This window comes from Podarcis erhardii, assembly GCF_964252035.2.
Source record: "Podarcis erhardii genome assembly, chromosome: 13".
Classification (NCBI taxonomy): Eukaryota; Metazoa; Chordata; class Lepidosauria; order Squamata; family Lacertidae; genus Podarcis; species Podarcis erhardii.
The window spans coordinates 17,976,733-17,997,084 of NC_138502.1; the positions used below are offsets into that span (position 1 = coordinate 17,976,733).

Below are 20,352 nucleotides of genomic sequence, written 5' to 3' on the forward strand. Positions count from 1 at the left end.
ATGGCCGCCATGTTCTCTTTTGATGGAAATGGGGCCCACCTGAGAGATGCTGGAACCGAGTTCCAGAGGGGGGAAAAGCCCTGGAGAAGATCCACTCGGGGTTGCCAGAGTTTGGCCTTCCATAATGCACCGTATTACAGAAGGTCCAAAATCACTTCAGGATTTTTGTTAGGGGGGCAGCTCTTTTATTAGGGGGGCAGAACCTCATTTTGCTATGTATTTTTATCGATGGGGGCAGCTGCCCCTCCCTTCAAAACTTTTGGCTTTCCTGAGCTGATGCTATATTATTCTAAATCACACGACTGGTCCTCATCCTCCCATTACTTAATATGTCCAAAGAACTGTTGCCTTTTCGGTGGGGGGCCAAGTTAGCTGGGGGCGTGACTGAAAACCCCGGGGCACCCCTCCCAAAAAAACCTGGCTAGCCCCCGCGTGCACATTGGGGACCCGCTCTCAGAAAGCGCTTTGCCCGCCCATAGCCGTTTCCCTTTTTTAAGGGGAAATTCCCTTATTCCGAATAGGATTCCTCGCAAGAAAAGGGAAAAGGTGGCAGCTATGTGCCTATCCTTTCTTGTTTTTAGGGCGCACAAATTCCCCCGCAGTCGCTTTATGCGGCGGGGGGCAATGCCCAGACGGCGGCGGGGGGCAAAAAGCAACAACCCGCCGACCGAATGACGCTTCGCATCCCCGGTGGAAAAGCGCTTCGAGCAGCATTGGGAAGCCGGTTGTGGGATCTCCCCCTCGCTCGGCCACCAGGGGCCGCCTCGCTTCCCCGGTTCAGAGGACGCTGCTCTCCTCCCTTTCCTCTCCACGTGGTCTCAGATGGCCGCTTCCAGAAGCTGAGCCTGGAGCTGCTGCTGCCGCCACCTGCGGAGTGAGTGGGGTGGCGGGGGAAGGCAGCGCCCGGGGGCGAAGGGGCGAGCTGGGGGCGGGAGGGAGCAGTTTGGGCTAGAGGAGGGAATGGGCCGCCCTTTGCGGTGCGTGAGGCTTGGAGGAGGGGAGGCGAAAGGGAGGGCGGGGGAGAAGTTTCCCGGGGTGGGGGAAATGGGGAGATTCTCCCACCCGCCCCAGACAGCTGATTTATCTTTTTTAGAAAAATGAAAAGCTGCTTGGTTACTTGTGGGGAGAAGGTGAGACAAGGACAATAGGGACTTTTAAAAAGACTGGGAACCATGTATGCTGTGTTTACAGAAAGAAGTGGGCTCACTAGCAGGGTTTGAGTAAACAAGTACAACCAGCAACATAGAAATTAAGATGTAAAAACTGGAAAATAAAGTGTAAGAGGAAATATGAAAACAGGTATGGTATAAAAATGTTAAGAATATAATAATATTCAAGTTGAAGATTGCAATATTAAGGTAGAATAAAATAAGCAGGGGAAGCAAACACTCAAAGAACCAGAAAAAGAAGTTGAGGGAAGTGGGGGGAGGGAGAGCTGGGGGGGGGATTTATATTCTATTTTGTTTTTGAGATAATGTTGATTGTGATGATGATAAAACTGCAAAACGTAATTTAAAACTTTTTTTAAAAAAGTGTGGGGAGAAGGTAGGGCGGAAACTCTGGAGTTGGGCTAGCGGCTTTTGAGCCTTGGCAAGTGGGCTTGCTGGAAGGGGAAGAAGGGTTGGCCAAGGTTCAATCCCTGGCCTCTCCTGGGTTGGGAGAAAGACCCGTGTCTGAAATCCTGGAGGTCTGCTGCCAGTCAGTGTAGACTGACCACTGATACTATACAGTTTCCTGTGTTCCTATGGAAGCATCTGGCTGGTGGAGTAGAGTAACCAACCTTAAGGAAGAGCCCTGTTGGGTCAGGCCAAGGCCCCAACGACACAATACATTTATAGAAGTGTCACATCGCTTTAAAGAGGCCTTGTTTTCTCCCAAAAAATCCACCTCACAGAGCCAACAGCTAAAGTTTGATTCTTCTGAGATTTGTTGCTCTGTGCGGGGACTATGGATGCTAGATATATTCTGTTTGTGGCCTCTCCCAGACCATCTCCCAGGTGATGCAAATGAGATAGCATCCAGTGGGAGAAAGGTGGCTTACTCCTGAGCGCTATAAACAGTGGGAAATGGAAAGGGGGGGTTATCCCCCCTTGGTATCTTGGTGTGGCGTTTACCCTTGCCTCCATCTTTCTCCCTCTGTCTTGACTTTTAGGCTGTGCTTTGAAGGTATTCTGTAAATAAATTCAGAGCTGTGTGATTTTTGCCGTGGTCTCGATAACCAAGCCAAAAGTTGTGGCTACCTGTGCCCTCGTTGTGGAGCCACACTTTCAGGAAAGGATGGCTAGGTCCTTGACAGTTTATTGCTGCATGGCCAAATTGCTCCAGGTTCCTTGGCAGAGCAGTTTCCAAGCAAGCCCCAGTCTTCTTATTCAGTCTTTGAGCTGGGGAAGGAGAGCCCCACGAGCCTCTTCTACATTTTCAGGCTTGAATGGAAACCTGGGCCTTGTCAGAGGGTAGCAGCAGAATTCCCAATGTGAGTCTGGAAATGTGGAAGCCTGAATCCTGTATGTACTAACAGCATACTCATTCTCCAAGTCTGGACCTTTAGGTGGCCAAAATGGTCCTCTGGGAGGAAGGGCAGGATAGAAATTTAAATAATAATAGACATTAACAGATTTGGAGAAACCCCAGACAAATCTTGGGGAGCGGGAGAAACCCTAAGTGTGGGGAAACCTCAAAAGCAGCCGATTGAGAGGACTGAAAATACTTAGTGCCATGAAATGCTGGCTGATTTTTGGGTGCGTAGGGACTGAATGGCATACCCTGGCTGGAACCCTGAACGGGAGCACTCCACGCTGCAACACTTCGTTGCAGGTCCCATTTATCAGTATAGTAATGGTGTTTGCACAAAAGTAGAGCTGGAGCCAAGACACACCTGGTAAGTGTCTTGGCAGGATGAACTTGGGCAGGTAGGCCTACCCCCTGCTTTATCAGTCATGCTCGTTTCTCAGTCTCTCTCCTTTTTCTTTAAAGCTTTGTGAGCTGCCTACTGACTGGAACGGCATTCCCCCAACCATGGCTGAAGGAGGTGCTGGTGGGAACCAGCCACCCCGCGAACCGCCCCGCAACCTCCAGGGCTTGCTGCAGATGGCAGTCACTGCAGGGAACGCTGAACCTGCCCCGATGGAACCCATGTCTGATGAGGTGCGTGGCTTGGCTTTTATAGGAGGGGTGGTGGTGAGGTCAAATGGTTGTTAGATCTGGGGAATGAGTTTGAGGAAGGTGCTGCCCTGCGATCCTGAAGCGTTAAAGCTAATGTTGATTGCGGAAGCTAAATCCCAAGATTATCTAGTGAGGTGCAGAGCAGGTTGGATGAGAAGCATCCTAGGAGGTATCATCCAAATATTTTCCCTGCGTTGCTATTACATTACTAAGCTCTTCCAACTAATGCTGTGAAGCTAGAAATAAAAATAATACAAATCTCAAATATATAAATATACATAATCTTATCTAATTTGCAAAATGTGTTCATGTATTCATACATAGACACACTGTCCATTCCTGGCTTTAACCATTGCACCATGCAATTAGCTTGGGGTTAGGAAAAAAAGATCTCAAGCTGTCCTTCTCCTGTGCCTTTAACAGCAGCGCTTAGCATTCACAAATCAGCAGCTGACGTTTGGAGGGGCATGGAGATAAGACAGCATTGCCTGCCTGTCAAAGCGCTGTTGAAACCAGTTTGAGGAACCAGGAGCCCTCTCAGCTATTGCTGTATGACAGCTTCCAACATCTGTGCCCATTGGCTATGCCAGCTGGGGCTGATGGGAATTGGAGTCCATCAATGTCTGGAGGGTCACAGGGTCACTGTAGAGATACAGTTTGGCTCCTGTCTAAAGTTGGCAGCTCCAAAAGGAGTTGACGACAACGGCGAGGATCCAAAAGCCAATTTTCTAAGCACAACTTCCCCTAACTCAGTGGTGTATGCAAGGAACTAGATTGGCAGGTGCCGAAAAGCAAGACTGTTCTAGGAGAGAGGTTGTGTCTAATATGGGGGCTAGGAGATAAAATGTAGGTTATTTCTGGGGGAAGGAGTGAGCTTTTGGCAGGAAGAGGAAGGACACGTGCATATGAAATTCCCAATATGTTTCCTATTCATTCACCTCTGTTCCCTATGCCACTCTGCAGCGGAGACAGTGGTTGCAGGAGGCGATGGTCGAGGCCTTCCGGGGGCAAGTGGACGAGGTGGAACAGATGAAGGAATGTCTGAGGCTGCTGGAGCCACCAACCCCCGGAGCAGAACGTGGAGGGGAGAGTTCAGAGGAAGCACATTCAGACCTTGAGAACAGAGAAGGTGCCTTGGACCTTCTGGCAGAGCTGTGTGAAAACTTGGACAATGCTGCAGGTATAGAAAAGGCCCCATTCCTCTCTGTGTGTGTGTGTGTGTGTGTGTGTGTGTGTGCGCGCGCGCGCGCGCGCGCAAGGGAAAATGAGAGTGTGCAAGAGAGTGGGGAAGAAGGTACCTTGAGATTCAGCTAAGATCTAAGAAGTGAAAAATGTCCTTAGGGGCATATTAGAGGTGGCAAGATTATTCTCTTAATTTCCAAGTCTCTTAACAACTTGGGTTCATGATACATTAAGGATTTGATTCACTGAGGCCTTCAGGAGGATCAGTGTTTGAGGGTCCCTCATGGCTGGGATGCCAGAAACCATGCATTAATCTTGCAGGCCCCGTTCTGTGGAGAGATCAGACAGGCCTCTTCTTCCTTAACTATCCAGCACCCGGCAAATATCTTTTTATTTCAGCAGGGTTTTTAAGTAAACTTTCTGATTTTTTTAATATAAACTGATTTTATCTTTACTGTATCTTTTTAAACTCTTACTGTACACTGCCTAGAGATTAATAATAATATTTATACCCTGTCCATCTGGCTGGGCTTCCCCAGCCACCCTGGGTGGCTTCCAGCAAAATACAAAAGCGTAATAAAATGTCAAAAATGAAAAATTCCTGATACAGGGCTGCCTTGAGAGGTCTTCTAAAAGTTGTATAGTTCTTTATCTCCTTGTCATCTGATGGGAGGGCGCCACAATTTATGATTATGGTGTTAAGAGGTATATATAGATGATTGAAAGAAATAAAATTAAAGAGTAAATTGCACTCAGCGGTTCCTAATGTGGTGGGTGTTCTACACAGAAAACCCAAGATTATACGGTGGAAAGTAGTTACCCTTTGTAACCCCAGTGAGCCACAGCTAAGTCATAGTGCTGGCTGGGTTTGCAAGATATCCTACCATTCTGTTGGGCTGCCTGCTTTCCGTTGACCCCTTTGCTGTCCTTCCAGACTTCTGCAAACTGGAGGGCATGCGGCTGTTAGCACACCGGTACCTGGAGCACGAGGAGCAGGAGCTGCGTTGGCGGGCTGCTCACCTGGTGGGCACCTGTGCCCAGAACGTGCCCAAGGTGCAGGAGCAGGCCCTGGCGCTGGGCTGCATGAGGAAGCTGCTGAAGCTGCTAGACCACGATCCCAGCGAGGCCGTCCGGATCAAGGCACTGTTTGCCATCTCCTGTGAGTGCGGGGGTGTCTGACCTGTTGGAAAGGGAGAATGAATTAGTCCTGCAGCAATACAACTGCCTGCATTTTCCGTTGAGCTGAGTAAACTGTGGTTTGAATTTTCCTTTCAGGGTAAACCGTGGTTTGAGTGACCAAGCATTGAGGTGGGAGGATTAAATGCACACTCCCCTCAAACGGTTCATCTGGCTTTCCCCTTGGGATAGCAAAGCCCTCACATTAGCAATGAGCTCAGCGTTTTATTACGTTACCAGATAAATGAACCTAAGCAGCGGGGGGAAGCTCTGGCCCTTCAGATGTGGCAGACTACAATTCCCATCAGTCCTCACTGTTGGCCATGCTGTCTGTGGCTCATGGGAGATGGAGTAAGGGAACAAGGAGGCCGCTTCCTTACCCCTGAGTCAAGCCACCATTTCAGGCTTGGGAGCTTAATGAGCCAAGGGTTTCCCCACATGTGAGTGAAAATCATATTAATGGGGCCTCACTTATCTTTGTGAACTGCATTTTGCTAATGAACCCAATCTGTCTGTCTCTCTCTCTCCCCCCCCCCACCTTTCTCTCTGCCCCTTGTTGCATTGCCAGGTTTGGTAAGAGCACAGGAAGCTGGCCTTCAGCAGTTCCTACGTCTTGATGGCTTCTCAGTCCTCATGAGGGCCATGCAAAGCAATGTGCAGAAGCTGAAGGTGAAATCTGCCTTTCTCCTACAGAACCTCCTCATAAACCACCCAGAGCAGAAAGGTAATAATATAATAATCATAATAATCATAATTCATTATTTATACCCCATCCATCTGGCTGGGTTTCCCTAACCACTTTGAGCGGCTTACAGCATTTCTAAAAACATAATAAAAACATCAAGCATTAAAAACCTCCCAATACAGGACTGCTTTCAGATGTCTTCTAAAAGTCAGGTAGTTGTTTATTTCCTTGACATCTGATAGGAGGGTACTCCGCAGGGCGGGCGCCACTACTGAGAAGGCCCTCCGCCTGGTAGCTTCACTTCTCGCAGTGAGGGAACCGCCAGAAGGCCCTTGGCACGGGACCTCAGTGTCCAGGCTGAATGATGGGGGTGGAGACGCTTCTTCAGGTATACTGGGCCGAGGCTGTTTAGGGCTTTAAAGGTCAGCACCAACACTTTGAACTGTGCTCGGAAACGTTGTGAGGAGAACTTTAGAAGGATGCCTTAAAGAGCTGTTCCTTAGTTTGTGAAATCGTTGTGGCTGCACGCAGTGGACTTGGCCATCTCCCACCAATCTTGGCCTTTCCCCAAAGTAGGCCTTCATCAAGCCCAATTGGCTGAAGGAGGCTGACAATGATGCATTTCGGAAGCCCCACATTGGCGGGGACTGTGCTGCTGCCCAGCTAGGTGGTATGGCGTCAGCATGTTCCCGTAAGTGGACGTGTCTCTCCTCAGCTTTTCCACCCCTTTCTCTCCACAGAGGCTCTCTGTTCCATGGGGATGGTCCAGCAGCTGGTGGCCCTGATCCGGTCTGAACACAGCACTTTCCATGAACACGTCTTGGGGGCCTTGTGCAGGTATCGAGGGGACTGGGCTGCAGAGAATGAGAGCCAGGATCCAGGGGGATCTCTGACTTATCTATTGAGGGCTGCTGGCATGCTTGGCACTGGTGTCGTTGAGTTATTTGGGGAGGAGAGCTTTGTTTCTTGTTATAGGCCAGAGGTATGAAGTGAGTTATACAAGCCTGAGCGTTCTCCAGTCTAGTTCTCACCGAGGGTGTAGAGGGTGAGCTTAGGCTGAACTGTTTCAGACTACAAGACTTTCCCTGTCACTCCTTCTGTTGGCGGACTCAAACAGTGCATGCCGGCAGCAGCACAGCCAAAAATGGGTTTACTAAGAAACAAGTGGGGAAGCATCAGCATGCTGGGGGAAGCATGAGAGATTTGCAGAAATTAAAAGAGGAGGAAAACCTTTGAAGAAATGAAACTTAATAGGGCAAAGAAACAGGAACAAAACAGTCCAATCAGGACTGAGCATGCTCAATAGCTATGAGATGTTGGGTGTCACCTGGAAAGGAAAAGTGTGGGGGATGAAATGGAGTAGCCTGATGGAGGGGCTGGCAGGCAAGCAGGCAGGAATTGTGAAGAGGAATCCACAACGATCACAGGTCTCACTTGCTCATCTCTAATCTCCCATTCCTCCCCGCCTCCTTGCCCCCCACCCAAGCCTGGTAACAGATTTTCCTCAGGGTGTGCGGGAGTGTCAAGAGCCGGATTTGGCCCTCGAGGAGCTCTTAAAGGAGCGGTGCCAGCTACTGAAGGATCAGGAGGAGTTCCAGGTAGGCAGAAATAAGTGGGTTCCTTTCCCTCCCTTTCCCACCAATCTGTGGCATGAACTTGGTGCGAATGTCTGGACTGCCAATGAGTTTTTCCAACGGGGAAACTTGAATTCCCGGTTTAAAATAAATGATTCTGCTGCCACAGTTTTCCAGCTTCCTGAATATGTTTCATGGAGTGAAGAAGTGCAGGGCTGAGCATGATAGCCATTTCAAGCTTTATTCTCCCAATGTTGGTTAGGAACCTCCAGCCCAAAGGCTCTGATCAGGCTTGGCAGGAATCCTAATTTGGCCCACAAGGCTGTTCCTCCACAAACAACCACCAGATGTGGGTCAGGTACGGACACAGCTGCAGAAACGGGAGCTTAAAATCGTACTCCTGATTGTTTCTTGGCAAATGGACCTTGCTGATCGGCACTGACAGACAGCCACTTTGGAGTTTTATCCATACACAGGTGTGGCCACAATTCAAAAAGTGCCTGCAAACTGACATTTTCCCTCTGTGAACTGCCTTCCTGGTCTGCATAAGAAAAACGTCGGTTTGTAGGCATCCAAACCACACCTGCAAATAGGTGGGAGCCAGCGCCCATTGAAGTTGTCACCTGCCGTAATAACGATGACAGGTGAGCAGTCGCCCGTGAGGGGTGTGGATTTGGCCCGCCAGCCAGATCCAGGCCCTCATCCTGACTCTGCAGCAATGGAGGCCAGAGCATTTACTTTAAAGCAGGTGGGGAAGGAAGGTTGAGAAAGGAAAAGGCAGTGTTTTGCAAAGTGAAATTCCAAAATAGCCTGGAATTATGAAACCCTATGCCAGGGGTCTCCTGCAACCTAGCAGTTTGAAAGCACGTCAACGTGCAAGTAGATAAATAGGTACCGCTCCGGCGAGAAGGTAAATGGCGTTTCCATGCGCTGCTCTGGTTCACCAGTCATGCTGGCCACATGACCCGGAAAAACTGCCTGCGGACAAACGTCGGCTCCCTCGGTCAGTAAAGCAAGATGAGCGCCGCAACCCCAGAGTCGGTCACGACTGGAGCTAATGGTCAGGGGTCCCTTTACCCTTTACCTTATGCCAGGGGTCAGCAACCTTTTTCAGCTGTGAGCCGGTCCACTGTCCCTCAGACCATGTGGGGGGGCCGGACTATATTTTCGGGGGGGGGGGGGAATGAACGAATTCCTGTGCCCCACAAATAACTCAGAGATGCATTTTAAATAAAAGCATACATTCTACTCCTGCAAAAACACGCTGATTCCCAGACCATCCGCGGGCTGGATTGAGAAGGCAATTGGGCCAGATTCTGCCCCCGGGCCTTAGGTTGCCTACCCCTGCCCTATGCATTCCCGCCGCCTCCTTTGCCTAGGTGGCAGGGTGTCGCTCTCTTCACTCCACTTTGCTGGGCAGTAGAGGGCACTAGGCATCTTTTTTAAAAGGCCAACTTTCTGAAGCTTGCAGTGTGGCTATTCCCATTTAAGTGCATTTCTGGAGACGGTTTGCAGCACGGAGAGCTTATAATAATAATAATTTATTATTTATACCCTGCCCGTCTGGATTGGTTTCCCCAGCTTCACCCACCTAATAATAGCACAATACAGAAACAGCTTAAGAAGGAAGCTTGGTGTTCTCTGCCGTTCGGGGCCCCAGAATCCAGCCATCGCTGCCCCAACCCATCTGCGAGAGAGTAAGCCAACTGAGGCTGGCCCTGTGATATATAAGAGGCATGTTTGCTCCCAGCCCCCCCCCCCCAGTGGTGAGAGGAAAAAGCTGCCTCCTATTGCTGAAGAGGCAGATTTCTTTAGAGGTTGGGGTAAAGTCCCATTTCTGTTCATTTCTGTTCTTTCTGGTACTAAATCAGCCTCGTGTTTAATAACCCAGCCAGGTGGGTGAGGTATAAATAATAAAATCATTGTTTTTATTAATATTAGCACTAGCACTGCAGCCAGAAGAATTTACTTGCTTATTTTATTTATTTTTATCAGCTTGCCCAGTGCCCAGGAAGCAGTTTACAACACATCCATTAAGCAGCATTAAAGCGCTTGACATCTGACAGAGACACACAGAAATGGGTGCTTGAGCTACACGTCAGAAAAGGCCTCTGTAAGGAGGGTTTTAAGGAAGTGTGGTTGCACAGTAGCAAAAAGCAAGGCATTCCACAACTGAAGAACACACACACACACACACACTTTTCCTTTCCGTTTTTATTTTTAGTTTCAAAGTTTCAAAAAGAAAAAAGAGTTTTTTATATACACACACACACAAACACACACACACTTATTTTCACAAAACCATAGTCCATGTCAGTACCTTTATGGGGTTCCCTTCACCCCTCTCTTGGCTTCCAAAATTCATCTTCCTTTTTTAACTGCATCTGATTACATTGATCCAAATGATTATACTTCATTTTTATCCTTTGTTATTTTAAATTACAAGTTCTATGTCAATCCTGCTAACATTTTTAGATTCGTACAGTGTTCTTTAATATATTCTATAAGGTTATGCCATTCTCTATTAAATTTGTTATCTTCTTGGTGCCTGATGTTCCCGGTCAGCCTTGCCATCTCTACATAATCCATCATTTTCATTATCCGTTCTTCTTTCGATGGGGCTCTCTCTTCTTTCCATCCCTGGGCATATAATATTCTTGCTGCTCTCATCGCATACATAAACAGTACTTTCTTACCCTTCGGTAATTCTTCTCCTATTATATCTAGTAAAAAGGCCTCTGGTTTTTTTAAATAAGTTATTTTAAGCATTTTTTTAGTTCATTATATATATATATTTTTTTATAAATATTTATTAAGATTTTAAAATATAAATGCACACATAATAAACAATCTTATTTCTGTCATAACAATTTCATCACTTCTTTGGACTCCCTCACGTCTCCCGCTCCCATTTGCATTGTTAAAAATTTTTCCACACAAATTATCAACTTGTTTTCAATCTCATGTCCATTCATTCAAATATAATCTAGCACTTCTTCCCAAAAAATTTTATATTTTCTTTAGTCTCACTTATCATCAAATTTAGATCTAATTTAGTGGTGAGCAGTTTTTTATAATCCAGCATCCTTCTTAAGATTCAACCAAATTACAATGTTTTTGTAAATACATTTTGAATTTCTCCCAGTCTTCCTCCATCTTCTCTTCTCCCAGATCACGGATTCTGCCGGTCATCTCGGCCAGTTGCATATAGTCCATCAGCTGCATCTGCCACTCTTCCAGTGTGGGTAGATCTTGAGTTTTCCAGTTTTTTGCGATAAGAATCCTTGCTGCTGTTGTTGCATACATGAAAAATGTTCGATCCTTCTTTAACACCTTCTGGCCGACAATACCCAGGAGGAAGGCCTCTGGTTTCTTTGTGAAGGTATACTTAAATACCTTTTTCAGTTCATTATATATCATTTCCCAGAAGACCTTCACCTTAGGGCATGTCCACCAGAGGTGAAAGAATGTTCCTTCATTTTCTTTACATTTCCAACATTTATTATCAGACGAATGGTATATTTTAGCAAGTTTAACTGGGGTCATGTACCATCTATATATCATTTTCATTTTAGTTCATTATAAATCATTTCCCAGTAGGCCTTGCCTGTTTTTACAAGTCCGCAACATATGGTGAAATGTACCTTCTTTAACTTTACATTTCGAACATATGTTGGTTGTATTCTTATACATTTTCGCTAGTCTTGTAGGAGTCAAATACCATCTATACATCATTTTCATATAATTATAATAATAATTTATTATTTATACCCCGTCCATCTGGCTGAGTTCCCCCAGTACAGCATTAAATATTAAAAACTTCCCTAAACAGGGCTGCCTTCAGATGTCTTTTAAAGATAGGATAGCGCTTATTTCCTTCACATCTGAAGGGAGGGTGTTCCACAGGGCAGGCGCCACTCCCGAGAAGGCCGTCTTTCTGGTTCCCTGTAACCTCACTTCTCGCAATGAGGGAACCGCCAGAAGGCCCTCGGTGCTGGATCTCAGTGTCCGGGATGAACGGTGGGGATGGAGATGCTCCTTCAGGTATAAAAGGATCGAGGCCGTTTAGGGCTTTAAAGGTCAGCACCAAAACTTTGAATTGTGCTTGGAAACATACTGGGAGCCAATGCAGATCTCTCAGGACCGGTGTTATGTGGTCCCCGCGGCCACTCCCAGTCACCAGTCTAGCTGCTGCATTCTGGATTAATTGCAGTTTCCGGGTCACCTTCAAAGGTAGAATTCTCTTTTAACGTACAGCAAGCTGTAACACACACTCTTTTCCAGTGCAAGCAGTATGGAACTTTTACCATAGAGATACCAAGGATAGAGTGACGTCACTTGGCCCTCATTGAGAATCGCGGACGGATGGTGGCTTTCTATTTGAATACAGGCTGCACATGGAAGACTCTAGGCTGTCTCTGAGGTTCTCTGTCTGCTGCTCAAGGAAGTGGGGAGAGGGGCGGAACTTGAGTTGGCTTCCTTGCCACAGATCCTGGAACCGTGCCATTCATTTCCGAGTGCGGTTGTGTCACAACGCCATCTCCCCCGCCCCCAAGTCCTCTTCTTTAGCTTGATTTGAGGGTGGGGGTCGGACGGACATCTTGCTTCTGTTTCATGTCGTCTTGTGTTTATCCTCAACAGACAAGTTCCCACCCCTGCTGTTAGCCAGCGACAGTTTTCCCTGAACGTAGCAATTAGGCTGTGCCGAGCTTGATAATTAAACAATTGGCATAATGGAGTAAGTGTCGGGGATGGGGAACAACCTCACTGTGCCATTAAATTCTTTTTAAAATAATAATAAAAAAATCCTAACACCTCCCCCCCCCCATTTTCCCTGTTCAGCTCCAAAAAAAATCTCCATGTTGAGGTGAGAAAGCTTTGAGACTGAGAATACATTCCTATCCACAGGAAGCTGTATGGGCTGTAGTCTCAAGCCAAGGAAGATGGTTTTGGTGGCCCATAAGCAAGGCTGAGCAGAAGCATGAGCCGCAATAAGCCCCGTTAATTGTAGGCAGAATGGTCAACATACATCATTTTATTTGCATGTCGCCTTTCAGTAGTTAAGGCCTTGCTCAAGATGGCTTACGTCGCGAACAAATTCTCTAAAATAGTCATAAACAATAAAACCTTTCAAAAAGTACACAACCAAATTGAACAACTTCCACGTTAAATCATGATAAGATCTAAAAAACAAAGATACAAAAAAATTCAGTAACAGCAACAAGGGACCCCAATGAAAAAAAAACAACAAACCTAAACAATACCCCAACCCAAAAGTTTGTTCTGCAGCTTCAGCTTTTGCAGCTGGAGTCAGTCCAGGTCCTGCCTTCCCAGGCCAGGTGGAAAGTGGCCTGCAAGGCAAACGAGCAGGTCTTCCAGGACTCGCAGCCAAGATGGTCCAGCTCCTATTTAGCCGTACCATTTCAGACTGGGGGTAGGGCTGTGTGTTGTCGCCTGTTGGAATATTCCCTTATAAAATAAGATGGGGGGGGGGGGCGGGGAGTAAAAAAATTCACCCTGCACTTGGCATTTATTTACTTTTTTATATGTTGGCTGTGTTTATTTCCTGCCTTTCTTCTCCAAGGAGTTCAAGATGTGGTGGTTCGACTGCCTTCCATTTCATCTTCTCAACAGCCCTGTGGTGTAGGTTAGGCTGAGAAAAATTGACTAGCCCAAAGTCACTCAGTGAGCTTCACGGCTGAGTGGGCATTTGGACCCCTCGGTCTCTAGGTCCTTGTCCGACACTCTAACCCAGCGGTAGGCAACCTAAGGCCCATGGGTAACAAGCGGCCCATGGGGGTCGTTTAACCGGCTCATGGGTCACCCCCAAACCAAGCTGCTCACTCGGGGAGCCCCCGTGCTAAACCGGCACAGGGAGTCGCTTCTGCGGCACCAGAAATCACATCTGTGCCGACACAAACACCGGAAATCACGTCTACACAAACACCGGAAATCGCGTCTGCACAAACACAAACACCAACACAGGAAATCACGGGCGCGCATGCTCAAACGCACACGAAATCCGGCCCATGGAGGGATCTCCACTGGAGTGAACCGGCCCAGGTGAGGTAAACCTTGCTGACCCCTGCAGTCTAACCACTACACCACACTGTCAAGGAGAAAGCAGCTGTGTTGTGATTTCATTGCCACCACACGCTTTATTTGCGGTTGGTGAGACTTTCCACTGCCCTCCCAGGTTCAAGGCAAACACTTAAAGAACCGAACGCCCGTTAAAGAAGGAGCATAGCTTGCCTCTCTTCCCTTCCTTTATTTTTTATTTCGTTTTGTTTTTAAAGGAGGAGCTGGATTTCTGTGAGGCCCTGCTGCGCCTTTGCTTCCACGGTCAGCCTGATGATAACAGCATGGACCGGTAACTTGGCTTCCCAGAAGAACCCTTGACGCTGTTGGATGTTCATGCTTGCACTTGGAAGCTGTCTCAGTTGGAGAGGCTTGGTGGAAACGCCCGCGTTTATCCTCCCATTCACTGATCCGGCAACAGGCTCCAGTAACAGAAGATCTCTCTGAAACGAGATACATGGCTTGTTAAGCCTCGGGATCAGCAGGAAGACACTTTCATAAGCCGTTGCTGCGTAACTTCCTCTCTGTAGTTCTGCAGAAGCATTCATCTGCTAATCTACCTTCCCAGCCACACCCAGGCAGTTCTACCTTCATTAGCCATAGTTTTGAGATGGCTCTTGAGATCTCCTTTTTAATTGAGGGAAAACTAATCCCATTTCCTGTTCTCCGCTGCTTGTTATTAGGGAAAAGATGCTTAGTCAGGTGAGAAGGCTTGAGTGCCTTTTGGAAAGTAGATGATCAAGAATTGCCTTCTTACTTCCGGGAACTGGCTATTCTACAAACCTACTCTGGGTTACATATTTGGGGAGCATTCGTTCAAAAGGGGCGGTGGTTTTGGTGTATCTGGCTGCAAAGGACCTGTAACTCTACCCATTTTTTTAAAGTTGCTGATAGAGTTGGGAAAAGCTTGTCCCAGCTGAAGAATTTCTCGGGGGTAATTGTGGGGGGAGCTTTAAAAAAAATGCTTGTGACAACTCGAAATGTATTGCAAACAGCTTGAATCTCCCACAACTCTGCTTTGCTGTTGCTGTGTTCACTATTCAGCATTTTTTTTATTTTAAAAAAACAAGTTTCTGTTTCGGGTGCTAAGACTGTCACGTTTTTGTTTTTCCTACTAGCAAATGCCTTTAAAACGTTGAAAATGATGTCTCCATTTCAAAGAAGAAGAAAAGATGGCAGATCTTTCAGTTTAGGGGTTAACAACAAGAAGCCCCTTACTCAAAATTGGCCTTTTGAATATCACCAGCTTGTTCCCCACCTCCAGCTGTAATCACAGGGGCAGGAAAGAGATTGTATTGGCCTCAATATGAGCCACCCCAAATATTGGCTGCACCCCTAAAATGCAATATATTGTCACAGCTTCTCATAAGAGAATAATATAGGCTGCACTCTGGTTTTTAATACCAGCAGGTGGGGGGAAGCATAGCCTAAATAAATACACCACTAGTACAGCATGTACGTAGATGGGATACAGGAGAGGGAAAGCTTAGCAGTCTTACTTTATAAATGGGGAAGGAACTAACCTAACCTTCTCCTTAAAGCTGCCTTCCCACAAAGCTAGGTACCAACTAGGTTCTTGCGAGTGACAGGATTATGAAGAGCTGCAAAACAGTGGCCAGGATCCAAAGAGTGTTCTCGGTGTCTTTCCCCCCATTATTATTTGCAATGCTCGTTGGTTGTGCCATGTCACAAATAGCTTACAGGACTCTCCTTGTCTCCTTAGTTGTCAGGCAACTGTGATAGCTCAAGTCAGTAGAGCACAAGACGTTTAATCTCAGGGTCGCGGGTTCAAGTCCCATGTTGGGCAAAAGATTCCTGTACCAAGCGGGTTTGACTAGGTGACTCTTATGGTCCCTTCTAACTCTACAATTCTATGAGTCTAAGATTACATGGGAGTGGGCTGTAATCCACATAACTAGTCCCCGGCATATCCAGGTAGGGCTGAGAAAGACCCCTGCCTGAAATCTATAAGTAGGTTATATCAAGCCAGATGGTCTGGCTTGATATAAGGCAGCTCCCTACTTCCTAATTTTTAACAGAGCAAAGTGCTTATTTCCACATCAGTCCTCTGAAAAAGTACATGGTTAGCATTTTACAAAGGGCAGACTGAGAATGGGGGCAGGTATAAGCCTAGCCACACTTACCAAACCTATGGCTAAAATGGCACTTGAGCTGTGGGCTGAGTTTGAAACTGGGCTGATATAAGATAAATGTGGTGTATTAATTTATTTGAACACATCTTTACTTTGAAATCAGTCCCATGGATTTGCACTTCAAAGTGGTATCATATATGCAATGTCCACATGCTATTATTATTTAGTTGGGTTGCTAGTGGTTTAATACAAAATAAAAAAGTCTACAAGTGACGTCAAGAGGCGTAGCATTATGAACAGGTGATGATGATACATTAAGATAAACCCTTGCAAAACTCATTAAAGAGATCCAGCTGTGATCCTATATACTGAGAACTAACTCCATTCTCTTGAGAGTGAAAATGGTAGTCAAAATGGTATTGTCTATGCACAAGTCTGGGAGGAGTATTAGCAGGCTTGGAGGAACCGCAAGTTTTGCAGAAGTACAGCAAATACTTTAAAAGGGGAAACCCCTAGGCTAAGGGCGTGGGAGCCCCAAAGCCACTCAGTGAGGACTGTGCCGGGAATGTTAGCTGATGGAGCAGATGGAAAACAACGTGGGAGAGGGAATGGAATGAAGTATCCTGTTGGAAGATCTGTTTGGCTGGCACCCTGAGCAGCAGTTCTTCACACTGAAACATCCTTACAGGTGGAACAGCTGGTTTATAAAAAGAATTTACGCCCTGCTTTAAAAGGACTTCCCAAGGTGGCTTGCAGTCATTGAAAGAATACAACTACCTTAAAAACTAGATACAAACAAACAAAACAGGAGAGACCCGAACCAAATGTTTAGCAATTTTTTAAAATTAATTCACTTGAAAAGTATAGCTGAGGGAGCCAACTGGGCCTTTCTAGTTGAGTGCTTCCACTGAGGATGCCGTGCCCTGTGTTTCACTTCCAAAGACAACAGGACACAGTGAAGAAGTGGATAATGAACACAGCCTGTTGATGTACATCTTGTATGGCATGCCATCAGATATCCTGGTCTCAAACCACTTAGGACAGGAATGGGCAACCTGTGGCCCTCAATGTGTTATTGGACCACAACTCCCACCCTGGGACTTTGGGGTGAAGTGTGGGTGATAAATTGCCATCGTCGCCATCTCCCATCATCCCTGACCATTGGCCTTGCTGACTGGAGCAGGTGGGAGCTGGGAGTCCATAGCTTCTGGGAGGCCACAGATTCCCCATCCCTTTATCAGCAGCAACAAGCTCACTCTTATTGAGCCAGTACTTGTTCACACAGCACATAATTAGAATGATGGAATTCACTTCCCACAGGATGTAGTTATGGCCACCAATTCGAAAGGCTTTAAATGATTAGACAAATTGACGGATGCTAAGGCTTGCAGTGGCTACTAGCTCCAGTGGCCACATCCTACCTCTGCTCTCAGAGACAGGATGCTACTGAAAGCCAGCTGCTGGCAATGGGAAGGGGGGGGGGAATTGCTGTTGTGCTCTGGTCCTTTTTGTAAAAGGCTTCCCTTTGGTCTGATCCAGCAGAGCTCCAATGTTTGCTTATGTTCCCAGCTGAAATCGCCCAAATGTCTCAACAATAGCAAATCCTGAAGAATGACACTCTAACCTCGACAGTTCACAACACCCAGCCCGCAAAAGACCCCCATGCAATTTAGGATAATACTTTGCAGCATAAAACAATAGAAATACTAAACTAACTGACCAGTCACAGCGGTTCTGCCGCCGCCTCCCCTAACAAAAGTCCTGCCGCCCTCTAACAAAATTCCTGGCTGTTGCTTCTTTGGCGATCACTTGTAGCCGAGTAAGATTGTCTTCCATAAACACGGTTTTAACAATGAGTCCGTAAGTGACTGTGGAGGGCAATTCTGGATCCACACGTGCTTCCACAGTGGGGCATTGGTTTCCGGACAGGAGGTGATAATCCAGAGAAGTGTCTGCCATAATAAATGTGAGGGTCTTCAAGGTGCCACAAACCAGCTGATTTGTCTGCAAGAATCTGAAGGTGCGCCTACAAAACGTTTCAACGAAACTTTCAGTACAAAATCGTTGAGAAGAAACAAAATGAACGGGGGGGCGCGGATACACAGGGGGGCAGGAAGTAAAACAGAGGCCAGCAAGAGTTAGGTGGCAATTTCACTTGGGGATCAGAAGTATCGAAAGGAGCAGGACTACTCTCTTAAGTAAATGATGCTCAGAAGGAGGCGAGGGAGCGTAACGCATGCGCAGGTGCGCCTCCCTCTTCCCTCCATTGACAAACGGGAGGGGGCGGGGGAGCAGGAAGGAGGAGGAGGAGCTTAAGTTGGAGGACAGAGGCGGGGCTACAGAGCTCGCGGAGGAGGAGGAGGGGGAGGATCGGCAAGAGAACGCCGAGTTGAGGAGAGGGGAGGGGCTAAGCGGAAGGAGGAGGAAACAGCAGGTCGGCCGCTGGAGGCGCGCGCGGGGGATTGTGGGATTGCGGCGGTGAAGGCAAAAAAAAAAAAGAAAAAACAGAAAGAAAAAAAAGAAAAGAAAAGAAAGAAAGTGAAGAGCGGCTGAAGCGAGCGAAAGAGGCTCCTCTCCCGCGGGCGAAAAAGGAGCAGGAAGGAGGGGGCTCGAGCCCGGTGAGAGCGGTTGGCGGAGGGGGCGGGGGAGGAAAACGGGGGGGGGCGGAGAGAGAAGGCGGGGGCGGGAGTGTGCTATATATATAGGTATGTATATGCATATACATAAATATATATGTGCCTGTACTGTCTGTGTGTGAGGGAGAAGGGAGCGGTGTGGGAAGGAAGCTGCCGCCATTTTAGAGCTCCCTAAGGGAGACCCTCCCCCTGTTATACTTCACACCCACTCCGTGTTCCCCCTCGCACGCCCATAGTTGATTTTTTAATCCTTTCCTCTGCCCCTCGTAATTCCTCCCGAGGCCCACCTCTTTCTCCGTGTCAGGTAACGAGCCTCCTTCCTTCCTTCCTTCCCTCCCTCCTTCCTTCCTTCCCACCCCGCCTCCCTTCCTCCGACTCGGCGGCTTCATCTGTGTCTCCCCCCCGGTAGCCTCTTCTTCTCTACACTTCCATCCTCATAAAAGTCTATTTACTGTCTTTGGAAACAGCAGCAGCGAGACCGTTTCTCTGCTATAGTTGCTATTCAAGAGGAGAAAGGGCTCCCTCTCAGCTGCCCCCCAAAAAACATAACAAACACGTTTTGTTGCAACCTGCAAAAGTTCAGGGAAGCCAACCTTTCAAAACCCGTTTGATGGGAACTGGGAACCCAGAAAACTGAAGTGGAAGTGCTTTTCTTTTGTAAAAACTTGAGTCATGTTTGCTAGCTGGTCAGACTGATAAACAGGTGTTTTATCTCCTTTTTGAAAGGTGCAGGCCCTGGTTTTTCTTGCCTTTCTTGAGGACAGAGAATTGTATGTGGCTGGGTTAGTGATTTTTCTAAGGCGTGTTAGTGATGGTGCACATATGCACACACAGTTTTCTTTATTTTGACTTGCTATTCTTTCTTGCTATTCAGGGTTTGATTAACTTGGAGGGAAAGAATTCAGGGCCCTAGGTATTCAGTCCTCACCCCAGGTGTGCTTTTCTCACAATACCTAACTCCTTCCAGATTTTTTCTATCCACTTCTCCCTCGTCACCCCACTAGCAGTAAACCATGTCTTTTATTTAATGCTGAAATGCCCACAGGTACCATGTCTGTTTATTTCTTCTAATGCTATACAAAATAATTGCTACTCTGTACTTCTCACGATTGCTGACATGAATTAGAAATGCTACATGTTCTTAAATTGCAAACTGAAGCTTCACCCTTGTTATATAACACTCTGTAACCTTCCTGCTGTGTACAGAAGGGTGGTTAAAGTGTGTTAATGGATAAACTTAGTTCTGATAACTGAGTACACATGGACCACTAACGCCTCCCTGCTGACATTGAATGACCCTAAGGGCTATGACCCTAGGTTCCCTTTTACAGAGATGTCCTGGAAAAGCTTGATCTCTCAACCTCTTTCCATCCACAATTCTGTGACTGTTTCGTACTGTTCACTGAGGGCTCCTGATTGTTTCCCCACACTGTATTCCCTTCTTTCCACAAGCTTTTATTTTCCTGGTAAGCTGTAAAAACATGGCTTGTCATTTTTGCTCTCTTTCTGTGGTTTGTAATCTGGTGCTGTATTTGGTGAGTCAGAGGAATAATGGTTCCACATCTCTCTTGAAGGCAGGAGCTGACCTCTCTGATGGTCTTGGGATTCTATGACTCCCTTCACAGTAACTTTCATTTTGTGCAGGATAGGAACTGGCTGTCTTTGAATATGTTTGCTACCTTAGGTGGGAGTTGCCTCGTGTTTTTCAGGTCTGTGGAGAAAATGCATTGTTGGTTTAATTTACTGCATTAACCTTTAGATGGCTT

At 47.0% G+C, this 20,352-nt stretch overlaps 2 protein-coding genes and 1 long non-coding RNA gene across 14 annotated transcripts in view; 2 read left to right on the top strand and 1 right to left on the bottom strand.

Annotated features, from left to right (window-relative positions):
• The first annotated feature begins 754 nt into the window (after positions 1-754).
• HSPBP1 (HSPA (Hsp70) binding protein 1) lies at positions 755-14,946 on the top strand. 3 transcript variants are annotated; one of them, XM_081837456.1, is made up of 8 exons: positions 755-874; positions 2,974-3,144; positions 4,126-4,342; positions 5,279-5,503; positions 6,089-6,244; positions 6,946-7,042; positions 7,692-7,803; positions 14,076-14,946. In XM_081837456.1, the coding sequence occupies exons 2-8, from the start codon at positions 3,016-3,018 to the stop codon at positions 14,151-14,153; spliced, it is 1,014 nt and encodes a 337-aa protein (XP_081693582.1). In that variant the 5' UTR covers positions 755-874; positions 2,974-3,015; the 3' UTR covers positions 14,154-14,946. The 3 variants fall into 3 exon arrangements, with proteins under 3 accessions (XP_081693582.1, XP_081693583.1, XP_081693581.1); XM_081837457.1 differs by having other exon boundaries at positions 861-883; XM_081837455.1 differs by lacking the exon at positions 755-874 and adding an exon at positions 2,408-2,473.
• LOC309327907 lies at positions 14,028-16,706 on the bottom strand. Its single transcript, XR_014150669.1, has 2 exons — positions 15,381-16,706; positions 14,028-14,296 (listed from the first exon to the last, which is right to left on the bottom strand). It is a non-coding gene; the product is annotated as an uncharacterized lncRNA (long non-coding RNA).
• A 1,705-nt stretch (positions 16,707-18,411) lies between these two features.
• Positions 18,412-20,352, top strand: part of PPP6R1 (protein phosphatase 6 regulatory subunit 1) — a gene marked incomplete at its 3' end in the record, with an annotated part of 55,938 nt that continues 53,997 nt past the window's right edge. For 9 of the 10 annotated variants that reach the window (XM_081835891.1, XM_081835896.1, XM_081835895.1 and 6 more), the window contains exon 1: positions 18,412-18,568. Of the gene's footprint in view, positions 18,569-18,785; positions 18,891-20,352 lie in introns of those variants that run through there. The other variant, XM_081835893.1, reaches the window with a different exon arrangement.